Source organism: Pristiophorus japonicus, chromosome 15 (genome assembly GCF_044704955.1).
Source record: "Pristiophorus japonicus isolate sPriJap1 chromosome 15, sPriJap1.hap1, whole genome shotgun sequence".
Lineage (NCBI taxonomy): Eukaryota > Metazoa > Chordata > Chondrichthyes > Pristiophoridae > Pristiophorus > Pristiophorus japonicus.
The window spans coordinates 175,290,587-175,313,709 of record NC_091991.1 but is presented as its reverse complement, the minus strand read 5'-3'; the positions used below and the strand labels follow the sequence as shown (position 1 = coordinate 175,313,709).

The 23,123-nt window shown below is 50.4% G+C and overlaps 1 protein-coding gene across 1 annotated transcript in view; it reads left to right on the top strand.

Moving 5' to 3' along the window:
* ints1 (integrator complex subunit 1) overlaps window positions 1–20,579 on the top strand; it is a 113,584-nt gene extending 93,005 nt beyond the window's left edge. The window contains exons 40-48 of the mRNA XM_070901330.1: window positions 1,189–1,322; window positions 1,818–2,010; window positions 3,558–3,685; window positions 6,430–6,542; window positions 9,103–9,216; window positions 10,455–10,525; window positions 14,365–14,456; window positions 16,798–16,907; window positions 19,231–20,579. Of these exons, the coding sequence (XP_070757431.1) occupies window positions 1,189–1,322; window positions 1,818–2,010; window positions 3,558–3,685; window positions 6,430–6,542; window positions 9,103–9,216; window positions 10,455–10,525; window positions 14,365–14,456; window positions 16,798–16,907; window positions 19,231–19,346 (1,071 nt within the window). The 3' untranslated portion in view covers window positions 19,347–20,579. The remainder of the gene's footprint in view (window positions 1–1,188; window positions 1,323–1,817; window positions 2,011–3,557; window positions 3,686–6,429; window positions 6,543–9,102; window positions 9,217–10,454; window positions 10,526–14,364; window positions 14,457–16,797; window positions 16,908–19,230) is intronic.
* The last annotated feature ends 2,544 nt before the right edge of the window (window positions 20,580–23,123 follow it).

Below are 23,123 nucleotides of genomic sequence, written 5' to 3'. Positions count from 1 at the left end.
TTGAATCTGCTTCCACTGCCCTTTCAGGCAGCGCGTTCCAGATCATCACAACTTGCTGAGTTTTTAAAAAATGATCAAGAGCAGCCCTTGAAATGCATTGGGCCTCTCGAAGGAAGCATAGAAAATAGGTGCAGGAGTAGGCCATTTGGCCCTTCGAGCCTGCACCACCATTCAATAAGATCATGGCTGATCATTCAGCTCAGTACCCCTTTCCTGCTTTCTCTCCATACCCCTTGATCCCTTTAGCCGTAAGGGCTACATCTAACTCCCTCGTGAATTTGGTAAAGAATACACTGTGATATACCCCTCTCTGAACAAACTGTGCATCAGTGACAGTTTTTTTTTTTAGAAATGCCCATTTAATATACTGTATTGCGAGTGCAGTGTGTTAGTACAGCTATTACAAGCTAGCGAATACAAGGCTCCACGTATCAAGTTGCCCCCTTTAATGTACTGTTGTGAGTGCGACAGAATTGTATTGCAGCCTATATATTAAGACATCGGTACGAAAGGTTCACCTTCAGGGCAAATTGGTTATTTAACAAACTGAGTACACCTCCTGGATTTGGCTGCTATCTAACAATTAAACAGACCTGCCCCTTGTGTATGTTATTCCCACTGTACTGACGGGAGAGTAGCAGTCCTGAACTGCCCTAGGTGAATTTCAAATGTATATTCCTGTTATAAGGATCTAAGAAATAGGAGCAGAAGTAGGCCATTCGGCCCCTTGAGCCTGCTCCACCATTTAATAAGATTGTGGCTGATCATCACCCTCAACTCCACTTTCCCGCCCGATCTCTCTCTATCCCTTGATTCCCCTAGAATCCAAAAATCTTTGTCTCAGCCTTGAATATATTCAGAGACTTCGCATCCACAGCCCTCTGGGGCAGAGAATTCCAAAGATTCACAAGTGAAGAAATTTCTCCTCGTCTCGGCCTGAAATGGCCGACCCCTTATCCTGAGACTGTGCCCCCTAGTTCTAGACACCCCAGCCAGGGGAAACAACTTCTCATCACCTACCCTGTCAATCCCCTTCAGAATCTTGTATGTTTCTGCTAGTTCCTGTTGGCCATGTTGACACTGTTAGCCCTGGGTTGGTTTCTGGGTGCGGGAGCTGTACTGTCTCAGCAGGTGTATTACAAGCATGTTTCCTTCTCTTTCCCCCCCCCCCCCCCCCCCCCCCCCCAGCTGGACGCACTAGTGCATCGGTTACTGACCTTGCTCGCAGACACCAATGACTCGAAGACATCAGAGAATCGCATGACTGATGCCAACATGGCCTGCAGAAAGCTGGCAGTGGCACATCCGGTTTTATTGCTCAGGTATGAACGGGTCGCTGGGGCGTGAACGGGGCGTGAACGGGTCGCTGGGGCGTGAACGGTTCATGAACGAATCACCCAGCCTAATCCCACCTTCCAGCTCTTGGTCCATAGCCTTGTAGGTTATGGCTCTAAGTGCATATCCAAGTACTTTTTGAATACGATGAGGGTTTCTGCCTCTACCACCCTCTCAGGCAGTGAGTTCCAGATCACCCTCCGGGTGAAGAACTGTTTCCTCATCTCCCCTCTAATCCTTCTACCAATTACTTTAAATCTATGCCCCCTGATTATTGACCCCTCTACTAAGGGAAACATGTCCTTCCTATCCACTCTAATTAAGCCCCTCATAATTTTATACACCTCCATTAAATCTCCCTCAACCTCCTCTGTTCCAAGGAAAACAGCCCCAGCCTATCCAGTCTTTTCTCGTAGCTGAAGTTTTCCAGTCCTGGCAACATCCTTGTAAGTCTGAAGTTTAATTTTTGTTTTATTGTTCAGGCACCTGCCGATGATTGCTGCCCTATTGCATGGACGAGTTCACTTGAATTTCATAGAGTTCCGGCAGCAAAACCACCTCATCTTCTACCTGCACGTCCTGGGGATCCTGGAGCTGCTGCAGCCGTATTTATTTCAGAGTGAACACCAGGGGGCGATGCAGGACTGCTTGCTCTCCTTCATACTGCTCCTGCAGGTCAGTGGGAGCCAGGCTGCAATGTTGGGCGTCCATTCCACAGGTCGTTAGAACATGAATTGAGCTGGGCAAATACATCGCCCCCGGGTGTAGAATCATGCCGCGCGGAGCTGGCAGATCCCATGGTCACCCCTCGGCTCCCTGGCCTGCACTGGGTTGTCTGGTCTCGGCCGAGGGGATGCCCAGCGACTGTCCCTCTGTTCCCTGGGCTAGGAAGGTGTGCAATCAGCCAGTCTGCTCCCGGGTTCACCCAGCCAGAAAACGCTTATACATCGTTATAAGTTTAACACGATTCCCACATTGCAACAGTGACTACACTCCAAAAGTGCTTCATTGATTGTAAAGCGCTTTGAGGAGTCCGGTGGTCGTGAAAGGCGCGATATAAATGCAGGTCTTTCTTTATTAATGGGCTTTCGGGTGAGGATGGGAGTGTGTTCGCTGTGAAGCATCCCATTTCGAATATCCCGCTGATCTAGGAAAAGAAGTAGGGCCATTCAGCCCCTTGAGCAACGTTCGCTCTACATTGCGCAGACGCGCAGTGCTCTCGGGGTCCCACGTAGCTGGTGAACCGGCTTTTAAATTGGAAAAAAAACGCTCATGCGCAGAATTTGACATGCCATGCCACGCAGTGTAAAGGGAATGTTGCTCGAGGGGCTGAATGGCCTACTTCTTTTTCTAGGTCAGCGGGATATTCGACATGGGAGGCTTCACAGTGAACACACTCTCGCCCTCACCCGCACAACCTGTTAGCGGGACCGCATGACCCAAAAAAATTACAGGGAACATTGCCCTCGAGCCTGTTCCACCGTTCAATTAGATCATGCCTGAAATGTATCTTAACTCCATCTACCCGCCTTGGTTCCGTAACCCTTGATACCCTTGCTGAACATTCTCAGTTTAAGTTTTTAATTGATCCCCGGCCTCAACAGCTTTTTGGGGGGAGCGAGTTGCAGATTTCCCCGACCCATTGTGTGAAGAAGTGCTTCCTGACACCCTGAGTGACCTGACTCTCATGTTAAGGTTATGCCCCCTTGTTCTGGATTCACCCCACCAGAGGAAATGGTTTCTCTCTGTCTACCCTATCAACTCCTTTTATCATCTTAAATACCTCAATTAGATCACCCCTTAATCATCTATACTCGAGGGAATAGCTTTTGCTAACTTAATTACTGGGGGGGTTTGGGGGGAGCCAAAATGGCGAATGGGGTTAGCTTAAGCTGTAATTTTGAAGTTTCACTCGACTGCTACTTCCGCTGGTTAAGTGTGGAACTCTCTTCCGCAAATGGCAATTACTGCTGGGTCAATTGTTCATTTTAAATCGGAGATTGATAGCTTTCTGTTAATCAGGGGTATTAAGAGAGGGGCCAACGGTGGGTATATGGAGTTAGGTTGCAGGTCAACCGTGATCTCCCTGAATGGTGGAACAGGCTCGAGGGGCTGAATGGCCTCCTGCTCCTGTGATCCTAGAATGCATCAGGTCCCGACAACGCTGCATAGATTGTCGAAGGATAATTCTGACTGCTTTCCTTTTTTTCTTTAAACAACAGAACTACGGAAAGTACTCCAGATGGCTTGGTTCCTTCATCAATAAGTGTGTGCATTTTATTCACAAGTTTATAACGTACAATGCAGCAGCAGCTGTCCCGTTCCTTCAGAAGCATTCGGACGTTCTCCAGTGAGTATTCCTTTGGCTTTATTGATGGTGAAATGGCTGGAAGGAGGAGGTTCTGGAAGAATGCATTATTGATGAGGGATGTTATCAATCCAAAGTATCTCTTTCCACCCAGCCCCAACCCTCATCCCAAAAAGATTCAATACTTGGATGTTAGGGTGGATTGGGTTTAAACTTGTCCGCTTTCAGCATCACAATTTCTGGGCAGCCCACTCAAAAAGGGGCTGCTCAGTGGATGGCTGTGAAATCAGAAGGTCCCGTTCTCGCTGCATCTCGTGTGCAGGCAGCACTTAGTGACATGTTAATCGTGGGCCGCATAACCAACATCAGAACTGATCCCACCACCTGCCTTGGCCCCATGTCTAGCTCTGGGTGGGAACTGGGGGATGGGAAGGGGAGGGGAGGGTGGGGGGGGGAGAGGGGAAGGGGTGGGGGGGGGAGAGAGGAAGGGGTGGGGGGGAGAGAGGAAGGGGTGGGGGGGAGAGAGGAAGGGGTGGGGGGGAGAGAGGAAGGGGTGGGGGGGGAGAGAGGAAGGGGTGGGGGGGGAGAGAGGAAGGGGTGGGGGGGGAGAGAGGAAGGGGTGGGGGGGGAGAGAGGAAGGGGTGGGGGGGGGAGAGAGGAAGGCGGGGGGGAGAGAGGAAGGGAGGGGGGAGGGAGCCAGCTTTTACCCGGCTGGTGCCGGACCAGGGAATGAATGGCAGCTGCACAGTGACATCCAGAAGTAGACTGGCTGTGTGTTCAGGGGAGTGGGGCGGGCGGGGGGGGGGGGGGGGGAGAAAGCTCCCGAGGCGGCCAGGAAAAGGACCGAGCTGGAACCCGGGGAATGCCGACTTAACTTGGTACGCAGGCTGAGCTGAGAACCACACAGACCCGGAGGTGAGGGACAGAGGTTCCTGGTAGTGGAATGGAGGCAGTCCCAAAACCACGATGGCCGACCTCCAAATGGTTGGGGGTGGGGGTCTGCGTTATCGCTAAGCTGCGCGTCCATGCAGCGGCCTGGAGGTGCCGGGCAGAAATCGCACATGTGGGTAAATGCCAGTTAAAGGGACCGCGCGCTCACAAAAATATTGTAGGGAACATTGGTGGGGGTTATGATCCCTCCACCATCCCTCCCACTGGGAGATTGAGCCAATAAATGGATAGGAACAGAGCATTGCTCAGGGTCTCGCCCAGAGTGGGAATGTTTGGTGAGATTGAAGTCAAAATCAGAATTTCTCCCAACAAAAAACTCAAAATGAACAGTACAATTCCTGCAAAGACAGCACCCAGCGTTGAGGGCTGTATCCAAGTAGGTTTCCTGCCCCCGATTGTGATCATACAATCATAGAAATTTACAGCACAGAAGGAGGCCATTTCGGCCCATCGTGTCCGCTCTGGCCGACCAAGAGCTATCCAGCCTAATCCCACTTTCCAACTCTTGATCCGTAGCCCTGTAGGTTATGGCTCTTTAAGTGCACATCCAAGTATCTTTTAAATGCGATGAGGGTTTCTGCCTCTACCACCCTTTCAGGCAGTGAGTTCCAGACCCCCACCACCCTCTGGGTAAAAGAAATCCCCCTCAATTCCCCTCTAAACCTCCTACCAATTACTTTAAATCTCTGCCCCCTGCTTGTTGACCCATCTGCTAAGGGAAATGGGTCCTTTCTATCCAGGCCCCTCATAATTTTATACACCTCAATAATGTCTCCCCTCAGTCTCCTCTGTTCCAAAGAGAACAACCATAGTCTATCAAATCTTTCCTCAAAGCTAAAATTCTCCAGTCCAGGCAACATGCTCGTAAATCTCCTCTAGTGCAATCACATCTTTCCTGTAATGTGATGACCAGAAATGCACGCAGTACTCCAGCTGTGGCCTAACCAGTGTTTTATACAGTTCAAGCATAACCTCCCTGCTCTTGCATTCTATGCCTCGACTAATAAGGGCAAGCATTCCGTATGCCTTCTTAACCACCTTATCTACCTGGCCTGCTACCTTCAGGGATCTGTGGACCTGCACTCCCAGGTCCCTTTGTTCCTCTACACTTCTCAGTGTCCTACTATTTAATGTGTATTCCCTTGCCTTGTTAGCCCTCCCCAAATGCATGACCTCACACTTCTCCGAGTGATCCACTGACTGCGATGTGACAGTGCGTGCGTATTGATGTCGGGTGAGAGCAGGACCTGTCCGGCAGTGCTGCTCGCCATGACCAGTGCGTGCGTGATCGATGGTGACATGAGGAGAGTGAGATGCCGGTGACTAGCAGAAGTGTATCTGAGGACGCGTTTGGGAGTGCAATACAAATAGGGCAAATGATCAGAGGCCGGTGTCTTCACTGCTGTTGGGTCTTAAGTTATGGTGCTTTGGTAAAAGAAAGACTTGCATTTATATAGCGTCTTTCAAACGTCACTGCGCGCATCAAGAAATTCGCAGGATTCTGTGCCGTGCCAAACTATTTGCCCCGTCCCTTCCAAAGAAAGTCTGCAGCCGCGATGTGCCACGCGGTGAGTTTGTGGATCTGGGTGGTGCCTCGCGGAGGAGGGTACGTGCCAAACAGTGACTGGCCCTTGGGTGTCGGAATAACTGGCTCGGCAGCGGCCTGGGAGGGCTCCTCCTGTTTCTCGACCGCCAACATGGAAAGGGAAGAAAGCGTCCTTTAAAAAAATAGTAAGAGCCTTTGGCGGAAGTGTCTCTCCCCCCACTCCACCCCACGGAAACACAAAGTCTCCTTCTTTTAAACTAACGTTCTCCTTTGGACATGTCGCCCACAGTTACCTGTCCCGGGAATATCCGGAGATGGCCTTGCTGAAGTCTCTGCTGGCCGGACTAACCCTTCCCACCCGGAGCGGACTCGTTGAGGACAACGCAGAGGAAGAGGATGGAGGTAAGTGCCAGTCTCCTCCGGGTTGATAGCCTTACGGAAGTCGAGTGTATTTGCGCCATTCAGTGGTGGTGGATTGGCACTGGGGGAGGGGGTTTGTCTGTCTGCAATAGAATCATCTCTGTTGCAAGATCCAGCTCTGCCAAGCCAATATTAGTCCAGCCTCTTTCCGAAACTCTGTGCCAAGACATCTCAAAGCGCTTTACAGCCAACGGTCAACCAATATGTGTACAGCAAGCTCCCACAATCTGCAATGTGATAATGACCAGATAATCTGGGGGGTTTTTAAATGATGTTGATTGAGGAATAAAAGTTATCCAGGACACCGGGGATAACACCCCTGCTCTTCTTCGAAATAGTGCCGTGGGATCTTTTACGTTCACCTGAGAGGGCGGACGGGGCCTCGGTTTAATGTTTAATCCGAAAGACGGCACCTCCGACAGTGCAGCGCTCCCACAGCACTGCACTGCAGTGTCAGCCGAGTTAATCTGCTCAAGACCCTGGAGTGGGACTTGAACCCACAACCTACTGACTCAGAGGCAAGGGTGCTACATCCCCTCCAGGTTCCCCTCCAAGTCACACACCATCCTGACTTGGAAATATATCGTCTGTTCCTTCATCAGCGCTGGATCACAATCCTGGCGCGCTCTCCCAGACAGCACTGTGGGATCACCGTTTAGGGATGGGCAATAAATGCTGGCCTTGCCAGTGAATGAATAAAAAACATACTCACTGAGCCACGGCTGACACCTCGCGCTTGCTGTATACCTCATTGCGCCTGTCGAAAGTCTGTCTGCCCACATCATGCCCAGTGGATCGCTTTGCAGAGCAGGGACTGTTACGGCACTTGGGGCGGTTTGTATTCTTTCTTTCTTTACGAACCCAAGCATAATTATTTCTTGGTTCAGAAGCTAGAACTGCCGCCTGCCTGCGATTTCCTGGACAGAGAGCGTCCAGGTTTAGCAGCACACTGAGATGGGGGCAGGGGGGATTAAACATGTAGAATTACAGGCGTAAGCCCTTTCTGCCCAAACCGTGACGATCTGCCCAGAAACGGCTCTCACCCGAGAGTGAGGAGTTCGGGTTTGCGATCTCTCCAGTTTCTGACCACATGTTTAACGAGAACTCTCTCCCTCCCTCCCTCCCTCCCTCCCTCCCTCCTCTCTCTCTCTCTCTCTCTCTCTCCCTTCCTCCCTCTCTCCCTCCCTTCCTCCCTCTCTCCCTCTATCTCTCTCTTTCTCTCTCTCTCCCCCAAACCCCCCCCTCTCTCTTTCCCCCCTCTCTCTTTCCCCCTCTCTCTTTCCCCCCTCTCTCTTTCCCCCCTCTCTCTTTCCCCCCTCTCTCTTTCCCCCCTCTCTCTTTCCCCCCTCTCTCTTTCCCCCCTCTCTCTTTCCCCCCTCTCTCTTTCCCCCCTCTCTCTTTCCCCCCTCTCTCTTTCCCCCCTCTCTCTTTCCCCCCTCTCTCTTTCCCCCCTCTCTCTTTCCCCCCTCTCTCTTTCCCCCCTCTCTCTCTCTCTCTTTCCCCCCTCTCTCTTTCCCCCTCTCTCTTTCCCCCCTCTCTCTTTCCCCCCTCTCTCTTTCCCCCCTCTCTCTTTCCCCCCTCTCTCTTTCCCCCCTCTCTCTTTCCCCCCTCTCTCTTTCCCCCCTCTCTCTTTCCCCCCTCTCTCTTTCCCCCCTCTCTCTTTCCCCCCTCTCTCTTTCCCCCCTCTCTCTTTCCCCCCTCTCTCTTTCCCCCCTCTCTCTTTCCCCCCTCTCTCTTTCCCCCCTCTCTCTTTCCCCCCTCTCTCTTTCCCCCCTCTCTCTTTCCCCCCTCTCTCTTTCCCCCCGCTCTCTTTCCCCCCGCTCTCTTTCCCCCCGCTCTCTTTCCCCCCGCTCTCTTTCCCCCCGCTCTCTTTCCCCCCCCCTCTCTTTCCCCCCCCCTCTCTTTCCCCCCCCCTCTCTCTTTCCCCTCCCTCTCTTTCCCCTCCCTCTCTTTCCCCTCCCCCCCCTCTCGCTTTCCCCTCCCCCCCCTCTCGCTTTCCCCTCCCCCCTCTCGCTTTCCCCTCCCCCCCTCTCGCTTTCCCCTCCCCCCCTCTCGCTTTCCCCTCCCCCCCTCTCGCTTTCCCCTCCCCCCCTCTCGCTTTCCCCTCCCCCCCTCTCGCTTTCCCCTCCCCCCCCCTCTCGCTTTCCCCTCCCCCCCCCTCTCGCTTTCCCCTCCCCCCCTCTCGCTTTCCCCTCCCCCCCTCTCGCTTTCCCCTCCCCCCCCCTCTCGCTTTCCCCTCCCCCCCCCCTCTCGCTTTCCCCTCCCCCCCCCCTCTCGCTTTCCCCTCCCCCCCTCTCGCTTTCCCCTCCCCCCCTCTCGCTTTCCCCTCCCCCCCTCTCGCTTTCCCCTCCCCCCCTCTCGCTTTCCCCTCCCCCCCTCTCGCTTTCCCCTCCCCCCCTCTCGCTTTCCCCTCCCCCCTCTCGCTTTCCCCTCCCCCCCTCTCGCTTTCCCCTCCCCCCCTCTCGCTTTCCCCTCCCCCCCTCTCGCTTTCCTTTCCCCCCCCCCCCCCACCGCCCTCTCTCTCTCCCTCGCCCCCTCTCAGAGGAAGAAACAACGGACTCCCTCCCACTGGTTAGTTTCTCGGCCACAACACCGCTAACCTCAGCCGACGTGGCACCCTACCTCCAGAAGATCGCAAGGGGACGCGCTCTGGAAGGTGAGACACAGCCCACGTACCTACCTGTAGGACTTGAGGTGAAGCTGGACAGACACACGAGGGAGAAAGGAATCGAAAGATTTACTGGGAGGGTTAGATTCGACATAAGCCGCAATGCTGTGTGCTCTTTCCCTTCAAAAAGAAAGACTTGCATCAGAACGTCCCAAAGCGCTTTACAGCCAATGAGGTACTTTTGAAGTGTAGTCACTGTTGTAATGTGGGATATTAATGTAGAAAAAGGACAACATTCAGAAAGATAGGCAGGATACTTCAACTTTATTGTTCTGCCACTTTCACAGTTGTAAGGAGTAGGAGAGAGGATGAGATAAATTGGATTTGGATGCAGTTTAAACCTCGCCTTGTGTCTTTTTTTTTTTCATTCCCTCCCCCTTCCCTTCCTCCTGCCACTAAGTGGCAATGTAAATGCAAATGTGCATTTAAACCAGGCTGTGCAGTCCTGTAATTGACACCCGGAGTCAGTGTACATAGCAGAGAGTTTACGTCGCTGATGGTTGTGCTGTCTGCAGTGCAGGAAAATTAAATGAGCCTGAGGTGCTACGTGAGCGAGCAAATCAAGACCTCTGCTTTGCTCATTGTTGGCTAACACTCTGGTCGCACAGCCTGCTCGCTGTGTAGATCTGACCAGGGTGGGGGTACAGGTAAAGGGCAGGAGTGTCACTGAAGGTGTGCAAAGCTGTCTGCTGCTCATCAGCTGGCTGTAACCTCCGCCGCGCTTTGTCATTGCACGCTGCTCACTGCAATCCCATCGTGCCGCAAACAGCAACTTGCATTTATACAGTGTCTTTAACGTAGTAAAACATCCCATGGTTCTTCACAGTACCGATTGTCAAACAGAATTTGACACTGAGCCCCATAGGGAAATATTGGGACAGTTGATCAAAAATTTGGTCAAAGAGAGAGGTTTTAAGCAGCATCTTAAAGGAGGAGAGAAAGGTGGAGAGGTTTAGGGAGGGAATTCCAGAGCTTGGGTCCCAGGCAGCTGAAGGCACGGCCGCCAATAGTGGAGCGATGAAAATCGGGGATGCTCGAGGCCAGAATTGGAGGAGCGCAGAGGGTGGCAGGGCTGGAGGAGGTTACAGAGGTAGGGAGGGGATTTGAAAAGCAGGATGAGAATTTTTAAATCGTGGCGTTGCCAGGCCGGGAGCCTCAGTAGCTCGGCGAACACAGCGAATGGTTTGATAAATTCCATGCCTAACGTGTCCCCGTTCCCCGCTCAGACACTCTGGAAGTCCTGAACGATATAGACGAGATGTCAAAGCGACGAGTGGAGGTTCTCGCCTTCTTTGCTGTAAGTAGAAAATAAACTAATCGTTTCTCAAAGCAAACAAGATTCAGCCACACTTTGCCTGCGGCATTTAATTAGCACTAAACTGTATAATGCCACTCTGCTGACAAGTGGAGCTGACTGATTTTGATTGCAGCTAATAATGTGTCTCGTTGGAAATTGTCTATACACAGCCTTCGACAGAAAGCTATTGTAAATATTGAAGTTGCCCAATGCATTTGTGCTGGCTGCAGTGGTGTGATATTAACGGGGCAGTGTTATTGCCTTTGGAGGAGCAGGGCTCTCTCTGTCTCGCCACCCCCCCCAGCTCTCTGACTCTCTGGTCCCGCGCACCCCCCAGCTCTCTGGTCTCCCCCCCTCCCCCGCTCTCTGGTCTCTCCGCCCCCCCCCCGGCTCTCCGGTCCCGTGACCCCTCTGGTCTCGCGGCGCCCCCCCTCTCTGTCTCATGGTGATGTATTAAGCCCTGTGCCACCACTGTTCACAGACCCTCGGGTCAAAAGCTGGTGTCATGCACCATTTTTTCTGGCCGAAAGCCGGCTGAACTCTGGTCCCCACCTGTACAGGCCATAAATGCTTCCATCCACACTCTCCAAATAGTAACAAATAAATGCTTGGGTGATGAAGCGGATCGTGTGTTTATGTACACACCCAGTGTTCTCTCCTGGCCAGCAGACTTGCTGCCCACAGTATAACTCCAGTCTGTGCCAGATGTTGGTGCACAATAATGCCAATTAAAGTCCTGATTTTAATCTAACGCACCCGGCGAGAATGAGGCGGTTTTAAGTGGGATGTTCGATTTACAACCAACCCGATCATTCACTCTTTTGGAGTCAATGGAGAGTAAAACTGGGTGGGGTTTAAATCGGAGGTCAGACCCTAAACCCTCCCCCATTCCCTCCTGGGTGAGTTGGGTTTGAATGTGAAGCAGTTTCCATTGCTGGTTGATAAGAAAGTGGCAGGAAAGCTCCTGGGCTGATGCCAGAATGCACTGCTGTAAGGCTCCGCCCATAGGGTTGCCAACTCTGGTTGGACATAATCCTGGGGGGTATCATCACATGACTTCCTGCTGCCAACCGCCCCGCCCCCACTCTCCTGTCATTGGTTGCTCGACACATCCATCCTCGCGGTGTCCCGCCTTCCCATGCCAATCGGAACATGAACAGACGCTTCAGCCCCCCGATTGGCTGATACTTCACTCAGTCAAACAGCCTTTTTTCCCCCATGTCCAATATTTTTATAACTAATAAACAAAAGTGTTCAAAGGAAGTTTTTTTTTTAAACAAGGTTTTTATTGCCTGGATGGTTTTTCCCCCGAATATTGCTGATAGCAGTGTCCTGGAGATTGGTCATTAATTCCTGGAAACTCCAGGGCAATCCTGGAGGGTTGGCAACCCTACCGCCCTACCAACTGGGAGTTCGGCTCACAGCACTTGGCTGTGACCCGGGTTTAAAACGCCCTCCCTCCCCCGTACCCACCCAGAGCACACTCCAATCTTCCCGTGGAGTACTTTGTTTTAGCAGTTCAAGAAGGTTGGCACTCCTGCCTGCACACTCACAAGATTTAACGTGTTGCTTTGCAGGGAGGGAGACTGTGCTGATGTGGAGTACAGATGTGCGCAGAGCTCTTGCCTGCCTGGTGCAGTGCGGTGCGCTTCGCCACCCCACCTCCCCCCGCCAAACCCCAGGTGCTGCCGGCTACATTTCCCACTCTGCAGCTGCTGATCTGTGAGCAGTAGAATGATGCGATTGTGAGGAGACGCGGGGGAGCACCCGAAGCCTTATCTGCTGACCAAGGGAATGGTATCATAGTGGTTACGTAGTCGGGGCCCAGAAGAGCCGAGGGCCCAGGGGCAGCACGGGCCAGCCCACACTGCGATATGTGCGCGCACTAGGTCCGTGCAGCAGAGCTGGTCTCCAGTCGTCCTGGTTAACCCTTGCCACTGGACCAAGGCCTAGCTCTGTCAAGCCCATGAGGTGGCTGGTGTGCAACGGTTAACACACGTTAAAACAATCCACGCAAAGACATCTTCCACCCTTTCAACTGGAGTTTAGGACAGGAATATCGGGTCCTTCTTTGAGGCATCTGTGAACTCATGGAAAAACATAGAAACATAGAAAATAGGTGCAGGAGTAGGCCATTCAGCCCTTCAAACCTGCACCACCATTCAATATGATCATGGCTGATCATGCAACTTCAGTTCCCCATTCCTGCTTTTTCTCCGTACCCTTTGATCCCTTTAGCCGTAAGGGCCACATCTAACTCTCTTTTGAATATATCTAACGAACTGGCCTCAACAACTTTCTGTGGTAGAGAATTCCACAGGTTCACAATTCTCTGAGTGAAGAAGTTTCTCCTCATCTTGGTCCTAAATGACTTGCCTCTTATCCTTAGACTGTGACCCCTGGTTCTGGATTTCCCCAACATCGGGAACATTCTTCCTGCATCTAACCTGTCCAGTCCCGTCAGAATGTTGTGTGTTTCTATGAGATCCCCTCTCATTCTTCTAAATTCCAGTGACTATAAGCCTAGTCGATCCAGTCTTTCTTCATATGTCAGTCCTGCCATTCCGGCAATCAGTCTGGTGAACCTTCGCTGCACTCCCTTAATAACAAGAATGTCCTTCCTCAGATTAGGAGACCAAAACTGTACACAATATTCAAGGTGTGGCCTCACTAAGGCTCTGTACAACTGCATTCAATTCCTTCGTATAAATCAATAATGTATATTGTAAATAGCTGGGGTCCCAGCACTGAACCTTGCGGTACCCCACTAGTCACTGCCTGCCATTCTGAAAAGGACCTGTTTATTCCTACTCTTTGCTTCCTGTCTGCCAACCAGTTCTCTATCCACATCAATATATTACCCCCAATACCATGTGCTTTAATTTTGCATACTAATCTCTTGTGTGGGACCTTGTCAAAAGCCTTTTGAAAGTCCAAATACACCACATCCACTGGTTCTCCCTTGTCCACTCTACTAGTTACATCCTCAAAAAATTCTAGAAGATTTGTCAAGCATGATTTCCCTCTCATAAATCCATCCTGACTTGGACCGATCCTGTCACTGCTTTCCAAATGCGCTGCTATTACATCTTTAATAATTGATTCCAACATTTTCCCTACTACTGATGTCCGGCTAACCAGTCTATCATTCCCTGTTTTCTCTCTCCCTTTTTTTAAAAAGTGGGGTTACATTAGCTACGCTCCAGTCTATAGAAACCGATCGAGTCTATAGAATGTTGGAAAATGACCACCAGTGCATCCACTCACAAGTCATCTCGTTTGAGGGACCGCCTATGATGATGATGATGATCATAGTGGTTATGATACTGCACTGGTAATCCAGAGCCCTGGACTAATGATCAGAGACACGCGTTCCAATCCCACCATGGAATTTAAATTCAGTTGATTGAGTAAATCAGGAATAAAAAAACTAGTGTCAGTAATGGTGACCGTGAAACGACCAGATTGTCGTTAAAAACCTACCTGGTTCACTAATGTCCTTTAGGGAAGGAAATCTGCCGTCCTTACCCGGTCTGGCCTATGTGACTCCAGACCCACAGCAATGTGGTTGACTCTCAAATGGCCGAGCAAGCCACTCAGTTGTATTCAACAAGGCGCCTCACCTTCTCGAAGGGGATTAGAGATGGGCAATAAATGCCGGCCTTGCCAGGAACGAAGTTGTTGTGGTGGGGTAGAATTCAGCAAACGGTGTGTCCTAAACCACAGCCCTCGGCCTCTAGTAATGAATGTTCTGTCAGCCCCCCACGGGCTCGGTTCTGGTGCTGGTCACATGGTGGGATGCTGTCGCTGTACTGAAAGCCTTTGCTCTTTCCTCGCAGAACGATCTCCAGCGGCTGATGAGCTCCCCCGAGGAACTGTCGCGCAACGCAGCCTTCGTCTTGGCCCTGCGGAGCATCCAGGACAACCCACGGTAAGGGAGTCGTGGGGTGGGGGCAAGGCGGTGGGGGGTGGGGGGGGGGGGGGTGGGAGGGCCACTTCCAGGCGTAGCAAAGCGTTTCACAGCCAACAAAGTACTTTTTTGAACTGTAGTCGCAGTTGTAACGTGGGAAATAACACGGCAGCCAATTTTTGTACAGCAAGATACCGCAAACAGCGATGTGATAATGAGCAGATAATTGGGGGGGGGGGGGGGGCAGGGGGGCGGAATTGTGGTCGGAGGCTTCCTGTGGGCAAACGCCTCCGACCGGAAAAAAAATTACGGAACTACCTGATGGTCCCGCAGGAACTTAGACTTGCACTCCGAGGGCCTAGTCGCGCAGTCCTGCGTATGGGCCCACATATTCCAGGAGCGTATGCGTATCCTGGGGTCACATGGGCCTGGACTACCAATCACAATGTAGTATTCTCATTCATAGTAATGGCAGCTCCGAGCTCCCCTTACCATCAACGAGAATACCCCTAAAATCAAATAAAATACACGCACACAAAAAAACACCATGTTTTTTAAATATAATTTAAATTAAATGTCTTAGAGAAAAATGTATTAAAAATGTTAATAAACACCTTCATAGACAAGAGATTTTAATATAAAAATAAGTAATAACATTTAATTTTTCTATGTTTTAAAACTCTTACACTGGTTAAAGTAGACTATATGCGTACCAGGTGTAAGAGTTTGAAAGGCTTTCACCGGGCAGGAGTTCGGCAAATAGCACAAATCTCCGCCCGCCAATGTCCTTCTCCCGCGGATGCGTGACTGATCGCAAAAGCCGATTCTCTGCACGTGTGCATCTCGCGCCGAGAACCAGCATTTGTGGATCCTCTTCGCGTGCGCACGTAAATTGTGCGCGCCCGGAGAGGCCGCAATTTTCGGGCCAGTCAGTTTTTTTTAGTGATGTTAGTTGAGGGATGAATAAATTTCAGGTCGCCGGGGAAAACTCTTCCGACTCTTCTGGACACCAAGGGTTAAATTACGAGGAGAGATTACACAAACTAAGGTTGTGTTTAGAAATTTAAGAACAATTTTATGATTTGATCGAAGTTTTGAATATATTGAGGGGAACCGAAAGGATAGATAGAGAGAAACTATTCCCACCGATTGGGGATTCTAGGTCTAGGGGGTATAGTCGAAAAAATTAGAGCCAGACCTTTCAGGAGTGAAGTTAGGAAACACTTCTACACACGATGCTGGGTCAGTAATTAATTTTACATCTGGAATTGATAGATTTCTGTAAACCAAAGGTATTAAGGCCAATGGGGCAAAGCCAGCTATATGGAGGTCACAGATCATCCATGATCTCGTTGAATGGCAGAACATGCTCGAGGGGCTGAATGGCCTCCTCCTGTTCCTACGTTCGTTCTTCCAAATAGTGCTGTGGAATCTTTTGCGTCCACCTGAGAGGGCAGACGCGGCCTCGGTTTAACGTCTTGTCCGGAAAGAATGGATGGGTTAGTAACGTTTTAAGCGTGCCCCTTCTTCCCAGGCGCCGTCTTGGACGGGCTGAGGCATATTTAAGGAGCAGAGTTACTCCCGTGTTCTGGCTGTGCTGTGCCGGCAATGACTGCTCAAACATTGTCAGAGGCCTGGTTCTGTATCCCAAACCAGACTGACAGGTATTGATGGTATTATTGCCATGTGAAGAACACGGATGTATCGCATGGTTATGTAGGAAGTGTAAACAGGCCGATGTAACCTGACCGTTTCCCCTGTCCATTCGAGTGAGCACTCTGACTGCTGCTCCGGACCCGAGCCACTCAATACTGTTCCCCCTCTTGCCCCCTTGTTTTCAAACCCCTCCATGGCTTCGCCCCTCCCTATCTCTGTAATCTCCTCCAACCCCACAACCCCCGCCCCGAGATGTCTGCGCTCCTCTAATTCTGCCCTCCTGAACATCCCCGATTATAATCGCTCAACCATCGGTGGACGAGCCTTCAGTGGCCCAGGCCCCAAGCTCTAACTCCCTCCCTAAACCTCCCCGCCTCTCGACCTTCCTTTCCTCCTTCAAGACGCTCCTTAAAACCTACTTCTTTGACCAACCCCTGCGCTAATTTATACTTATGCGGCTCAGTGTCAAATTTATATCTCATAACGCTCCTGTGAAGCGTCTTGGGACGTTTCGCTACATTAAAGGCGCTATATAAATACAAGTTGGTGTTGTTCCTTGGCCCTTTGCAGCCTCCAGATGTAATCGCACTGCGTTTCCTATTTGTTTCTGCTGGAAGACTCTTTCCTTCCTGCCTTTTTGCAAAATAAACATTCCCCCCTCCGCACCCCACCCACACAGTTACATTTGTTTGGTTTCCTCTTCCAGTATTGCCACCGACTTCCTTCCAACATTCATGTATTGCCTTGGCTGTGGAAATTACGATGTGGTGCAAACAGCCCTAAAGAACCTTCCGGAATACACGCTGCTCTGCCAAGGTAAAATCGCTGTGCCTCGTAGTGCTGTCTTGGACTAGGTTAGTTCGGTGACCAATCTTGGCCCACTTTTCTCTTCCTCCTCCCCAGCCAAACTTTTCTCCTGAAGGTGCTGAGCTATAGTGCCGTGGATATTGTGCAGGGAGGTTATGCTTGAACTGTATAGTTAGGCCAGAGCTGGAGTACTGCGTGCAGTTCTGGTCACCACATTACAGGAAAAATATGATTGCACTGGAGAGGCAATTTACGAGGATGTTGCCTGGGCTGGAGAATTTTAGCTATGAGGACAGATTGGATAGGCTGGGGTTGTTTTCTTTGGAACAGAGGAGGCTGAGGGGAAACCTGATTGAGGTGCATAAAATTATGAGAGGCCTAGATAGAGTGGATAGGAAGGACTTAATTCCCTTGGCAGAGGGGTCAACAACCAGGGGGCGTAGATTTAAAGTAATTGGAAGGAGGTTTGATGGGGATTTAAGGGGAAATTTCTTCACCCAGAGGGTGGTGGGGGTCTGGAACTCACTGCCTGAAAGGGTGGCAGAGGCAGAAAACCTCACCACATTTAAAAAGTACTTGGATGTGCACTTGAAGTGCTGTAATCTACAGGGCTACGGACCAAGAGCTGGAAGGTGCGATTAGGCTGGGTAACTCTTGGTCGGCCGGTGCGGACACAATGAGCCGAAATGGTCTCTTTCCGTGCTGTAAATTTCCATGATTCTATGATACCGTCAGCCCACCTCTTTCCCCAACGATCTCTTGCCCGCTTCAAATGGTCATTGTACGTCCCACAGTTATGTTCTTATTAATGTTGGGGAAGTCCAGAACCAGGGGACACAGTCTAAGGATAAGTGGTAAGCCATTTAGGACTGAGATGAGGAGAAACTTCTTCACCCAGAGAGTGGTGAACCTGTGAAAGTTGTTGAGGCCAATTCACTAAATATATTCAAAAAGGAGTTGGATGTAGTCCTTACTACTAGGGGGATCAAGGGGTATGGCGAGAAAGCAGGAATGGGGTACTGAAGTTCCATGTTCAGCCATGAACTCATTGAATGGCAGTGCAGGCTTGAAGGGCCGAATGGCCTACTCCTGCATCTATTTTCTATGTTTCTATGGGCATCGTAGCCATGCCCATAGGGACACGCATCTTCCCGTTGGTGGTAACTGAGGCATGGGGACTTCCTGGCTGCTTTCTTCCTATCCCGAGCGCTGGCCTGCAGAGCTTAACTGCAACACTTGTAATGGCCCGCTGAGGGGAGCTGCATAGACTGGGGATCTCAGAAGAACATAAGAATTAGGAGCAGGAGTAGACCATTCAACCCCTCGAGCCTGCTCCGCCATTCAATAAGATCATGACTGATCTTCGACCTCAACTCCACTTTCCCACCTGATCTCCATATCCCTTGATTCCCCGAGACTCCAAAAATCTACCTATCTCAGCCTTGAATATATTCAGAGACTCAGCATCCCTCTGGGGCAGAGAATTCCAAAGATTCAGAACCCTCTGAGTGAAGAAATTCCTCCTCATCTCAGTCCTAAATGGCCGACCCCTTATCCTGAGACTGTGCCCCCTGGTTCTAGACTCTCCAGCCAGAGGGAAACAACCTCTCAGCATCTACCCTGTCAATCCGCCTCAGAATCTTGTATGTTTCAATGAGATCACCTCTCATTCTTCTAAACTCCAGAGAGTATTGGCCCATACTGCACAATCTCTCATCATAAGACAGCCCTCTCATTGTAGGAATCAATCCAGTGAACCTTCATTGCACCTCCTCCAAGGCAAGTATATCCTTCCACAGATAAGGAGACCAAAACTCCAGGTGTGGTCTCACCAAGGCCCTGTACAATTGTAGCAAGACTTCCTTATACTCCAACCTATTGCAATAAAGGACAACATGCCATTTGCCTTCCTTATTGCTTGCTGTACCTACATGCTAGCTTTCTGTGTTCCTTGCACGAGGACACCCAGATCTCTCTGAACACCAACATTTAAAAGTTTCTCACCATTTAAAAAATATTCTGTTTTTCTATTGTTCCTACCAAAGCAAATAACCTCACATTTCCCCACATTAAACTCCAGAGAGTATAGGCCCAATCTACTCAATCTCTCCTCATAGAACAACCCTCTCATCCCAGGGAGCTTCCAGGTCTATATTGCTCAGCAAGGTTCTGGGCAGTATGTTTACCCGCCATGGGACTCCTTTATATTCGTGCATGTATTTTATCGTGACGCTGTTGCTGATGAGTTTCTCTGCCTTGATCTGGGTGGTTAGAGCTGCTGTCCCTTTCACTTCTGTCAGTCGCTCACTCTTGTGCCCCCTTCTCTCCACAGAGCACGCAGGGGTTCTCCTACACAAGGCCTTCCTGGTCGGCATGTACAGCCAGCTTGACACGAGCCCACAGATTGCAGAGGCCATGAAAGTTCTGCACATGGAAGCCACGACTTAAAGACTGAGCGGTGTAAACAGGCTCTGGACTTGGGAGAGAGGGGAGAAAAAAAACCTGATTGGCGGCATTGTAGGGGAAGTACTTTCAGCATAAAGTCAGTTAGCCTCATGTACATTCCACAAGGGGTCTTCAAGGAAGTGTTGACCTATCCAGAACTCTGCCGCTCAGGAGGGCTTCCCCATTGGAGTCCCAAGTGCTCAACATTTCATCGAAGCTCATGGGAATTCGAGGCTTTCGCGTGAACTTTCCCACATAGCAGGGGTCACTGCACTTCAGTTCATTGTCTGAAGCCCTTTGCTGCATTTCTGAGATGCATAAAAATGCGCCACATAAGACCAGGTTCCTTTTCTCTCACTTCCTCTCTTTCTCACTTTCACTTTTTTCTCTTCTTTTCTCTCTCGATTTCTCTGTCTCAATTGAGATGCACAATAAGATCACTTTTTTTTCTCTTTTTCTCTCACTCTCCTCTCTCTTTTCTATCTCTCTTTTTTCTCTCTCCTTTTTTTCTCTCTCGCTCTCCCTCTCTCTCTCTCTCGCACTTTCTCTCCTTTTTCTCTCTCACTCTCACACACAACGCCCTAATTTGGGAGCGGGGTTGGTGGGGACATGCCTCTCCATGTCCCACTTTAATTGAGATATCTCCACATTAAATAACACAGTCAAGCCGAGCAGCAGCAGAAATGGTGCACAAGCCAGCAGGAATCGCCAGTTCTACAGAAAACCGTACTCCTGTTCTCGACACATACCTGAGATTCACCCTTTCAACAGGGTGAGGCGGATAGCTGGAAATGCATAGCAGGCCAGTTACTGCCTGAAAGAGAGATGGTGGTATAACTCTTCCTGATCATTACTATCATTACCACAAGCCTCTTTGTAACCAGGACGCAACAGGGCAGATGTAAAATGGGAAAACCAGCAGTCACTGTGTACAGAATAACCGCACAGCATAGACCAGAAGTTCTAGGATGCTTTACAGCCAGGTCTCTGCTGCCTTGAGTGAGCAGTGCACAACTGTGTTTCAGTGAGCCTCCTTAGAAGGACAGCACTGTGGACTGATGAGGTTTTGTGAATGTGTGGTGCTGTGAGGCAGAGCAGGAGAGGAGTATTCACTCTGCTAAATCACAGCGACACAGGACTCTCAGAAATGTATCTTGGCTGCGTAACCTTCTGTTAAAGCATTGTACTTTCGTAATAGAAAATTTTTATAAAATTTGGATGTTTGACAAAAGAAAAGACACAAGTTATTTTTATTTGCTGTCGTGAGGAGGACTGCGCAGGCAACCTGTGGGAGCGATTGTCAGGAAGATGAGCGTTTCCCAGCGGAACGTGAAACCGTTTGGGGGCAGAAACAGTAACGAGGCGTTGCAACGAAAGCCATTATTGATGTCCTTGAGACCTTAGTGTTTTCACTGGAAATGGTTCTCAGGAATTGATATATTATAATGGATAACTCTTGAGGGAAGATAACTTGGTCTTTGTTGAGAACAGGCTCTGGTGCTTGTAATCAACAACAACAACAACTTATATTTATATAGCACCATTACCGTAGTGAAACGTCCCAAGGTGCATCACAGGAGTGTTATGAGATTTTAAAAATTTGACACCGAGCCGCATAAGTAGGAATTAGCGCAGGTGACCAAAAGCTTGGTCAAAGAGGTAGGTTTTAAGGAGCGTCTTAAAGGAGGAAAGAGAGGTGGCGAGGTTTAGGCAGGGTGTTCCAGAGCTTGGGGCCCAGGCAACAGAAGGCATGGCCACCGATGGTTAAGCGATTATAATCAGGGATACTCAGGAGGGCAGAATTAGAGGAGCGCAGATATCTTTCAGGGAGTGGGGGGGGGCGTTGTGGGCCTGGAGGAGATTACAGAGATAGGGAGGGGCGAGGCCATGGAGGGATTTGAAAACAAGGATGAGAATTTTGAAATTGAGGCCTTGCTTAACTGGAAGGCCCGGAAGCCAATGCAAGTCATCTTTCCTGTCATGAGTGACGAACACATTGTGTGTGTGTATATAATATGTCGGTATGTGAACACCGACTGTCTCACGGTTTGCTGTTGCTGTTATACATTTCCTTCTTAATTATCATACTGTTTTATTTCTGTCAGTATCCAAACCAACAGAATCACCTGTCCACAGGATAGGGGGCAAACACAATGGTTTTTACTTCTCTCTCCATCCCCATGGATTTATTTTTTTTGCTTGTATTTAACCCTCTTTTTTTCACCGTACCTTTGCTCCCCCTTTCACCTTTGCTCCCCCTTTCACCTTTGCTCCCCCTTTCACCTTTAGCTCTGCCCGATGCCTGCCAGCCGTGATGCTCCCAAACTGCCACCTGTGTCGGTAGAACTAGCTTTCAGGAGGTATTCGCGATGGTGCCGAGCGCAACTCCTCCTGCCCCCCGCCCCCCCAGACCTCGGAATTCCAATCGCCCCACGACTTAGGCAGGAAACGGCGCCGAGTGACGTCCAAAGTGGCACTGCTGCCTGTCACTGGACCAGGGTCAAACCTGCAGTCATCGCTGTGGTGTGGCGTTGAGCATCTGTGTGACCACAGCATCCGCCGCAAAAGAATGGAGCAAATTATTCGGCAGTCCTCCAGTTTTTGTGTGTGTTGATTGTCCCTCAATGCAGATGTACTTGCTCCGTCTCCATGACTGTACAAGTCCGTTTTCCCTCATTTGCAGTGAAGTTTCCCAAACTCAGCTGTCCATGTCCTAACTCGCACCAAGTCTCGTTCACCCATCGCCCCTTTGCTCGCTGGCCTACATTGGCTCCCGGTTAAACAAAGTCGATTTTAAAATTCTCATCCTTGTTTTGAAATCACCCCCCCCCCCCCCCACCATGGTCTTCCCCCTCCCTATCTCCGTGACCTCCTCCAGCCCCACAATCCTCCCAGATTTCCGCACTCCTCCAGTTCTGGCCTCTTGAACATCCCTGATTTTAATCGCTCCACCATTAGCGGCCGTGTCTTCTGCTGCCAAGTCCCTGAGCTCTGGCATTCCCTCCCTAAACCTTTTCATCTCTCTCTCCTCCTTTTGTACCTCTTTGCCTTAATATCTCCTTATGTGGCTTGGAGTCAAATTTAGTACGTTAACACTGCTGTGAACTAGCTTGGAATGTTTAGCTACATTAAAGGTGCTATAAAAACAAATTGTTGTTGTAGGTGGTATTACTGAAGGGTACAGGGAACAAGCAGAAGGGTGGGGTTAGATTGGGTAGGATATGAGAGGGGGATTAGACTGGGTGGGCTATTGGAGGGTACGGGAAGTGAGGGTGAGGGGATTAGACTGGGTGGGATATTAGAGGGTACGGCGAGTGAGGGGATTAGACTGGGTGGGATATTAGAAGGTACGGCGAGTGGGGGGATTAGACTGGGTGGGATATTAGAGGGTACGGCGAGTGAGGGGATTAGATTGGGTGGGATATTAGAGGGTGAGGGGATTAGACTGGGTGGGATATTAGAGGGTACGGCGAGTGAGGGGTTTAGACTGGGTGGGATATTAGAGGGTGCAGGGAGTGAGGGATTAGACTGCTGGGATATGGGGAGAGTGGGATTAGACTGGGTGCAGCCTCACTGAGCCAAATAGCCGGTTTCTACGATGCAGCCTTCTACGATGTGTGTGTGTGTGGTGTTTGCAGGTTGGAAACATGGGGGGAGAATGGACAGGGAGATGATACTGAACCCGAGTGGCGAAGTAGCACTGCTAGCTTTTACTGTTGTGTCTGAAGCTTCTCACTTTCTGCTGGAGTGGGAGCAGATTCACCGTGAGAAGCTGTCCCG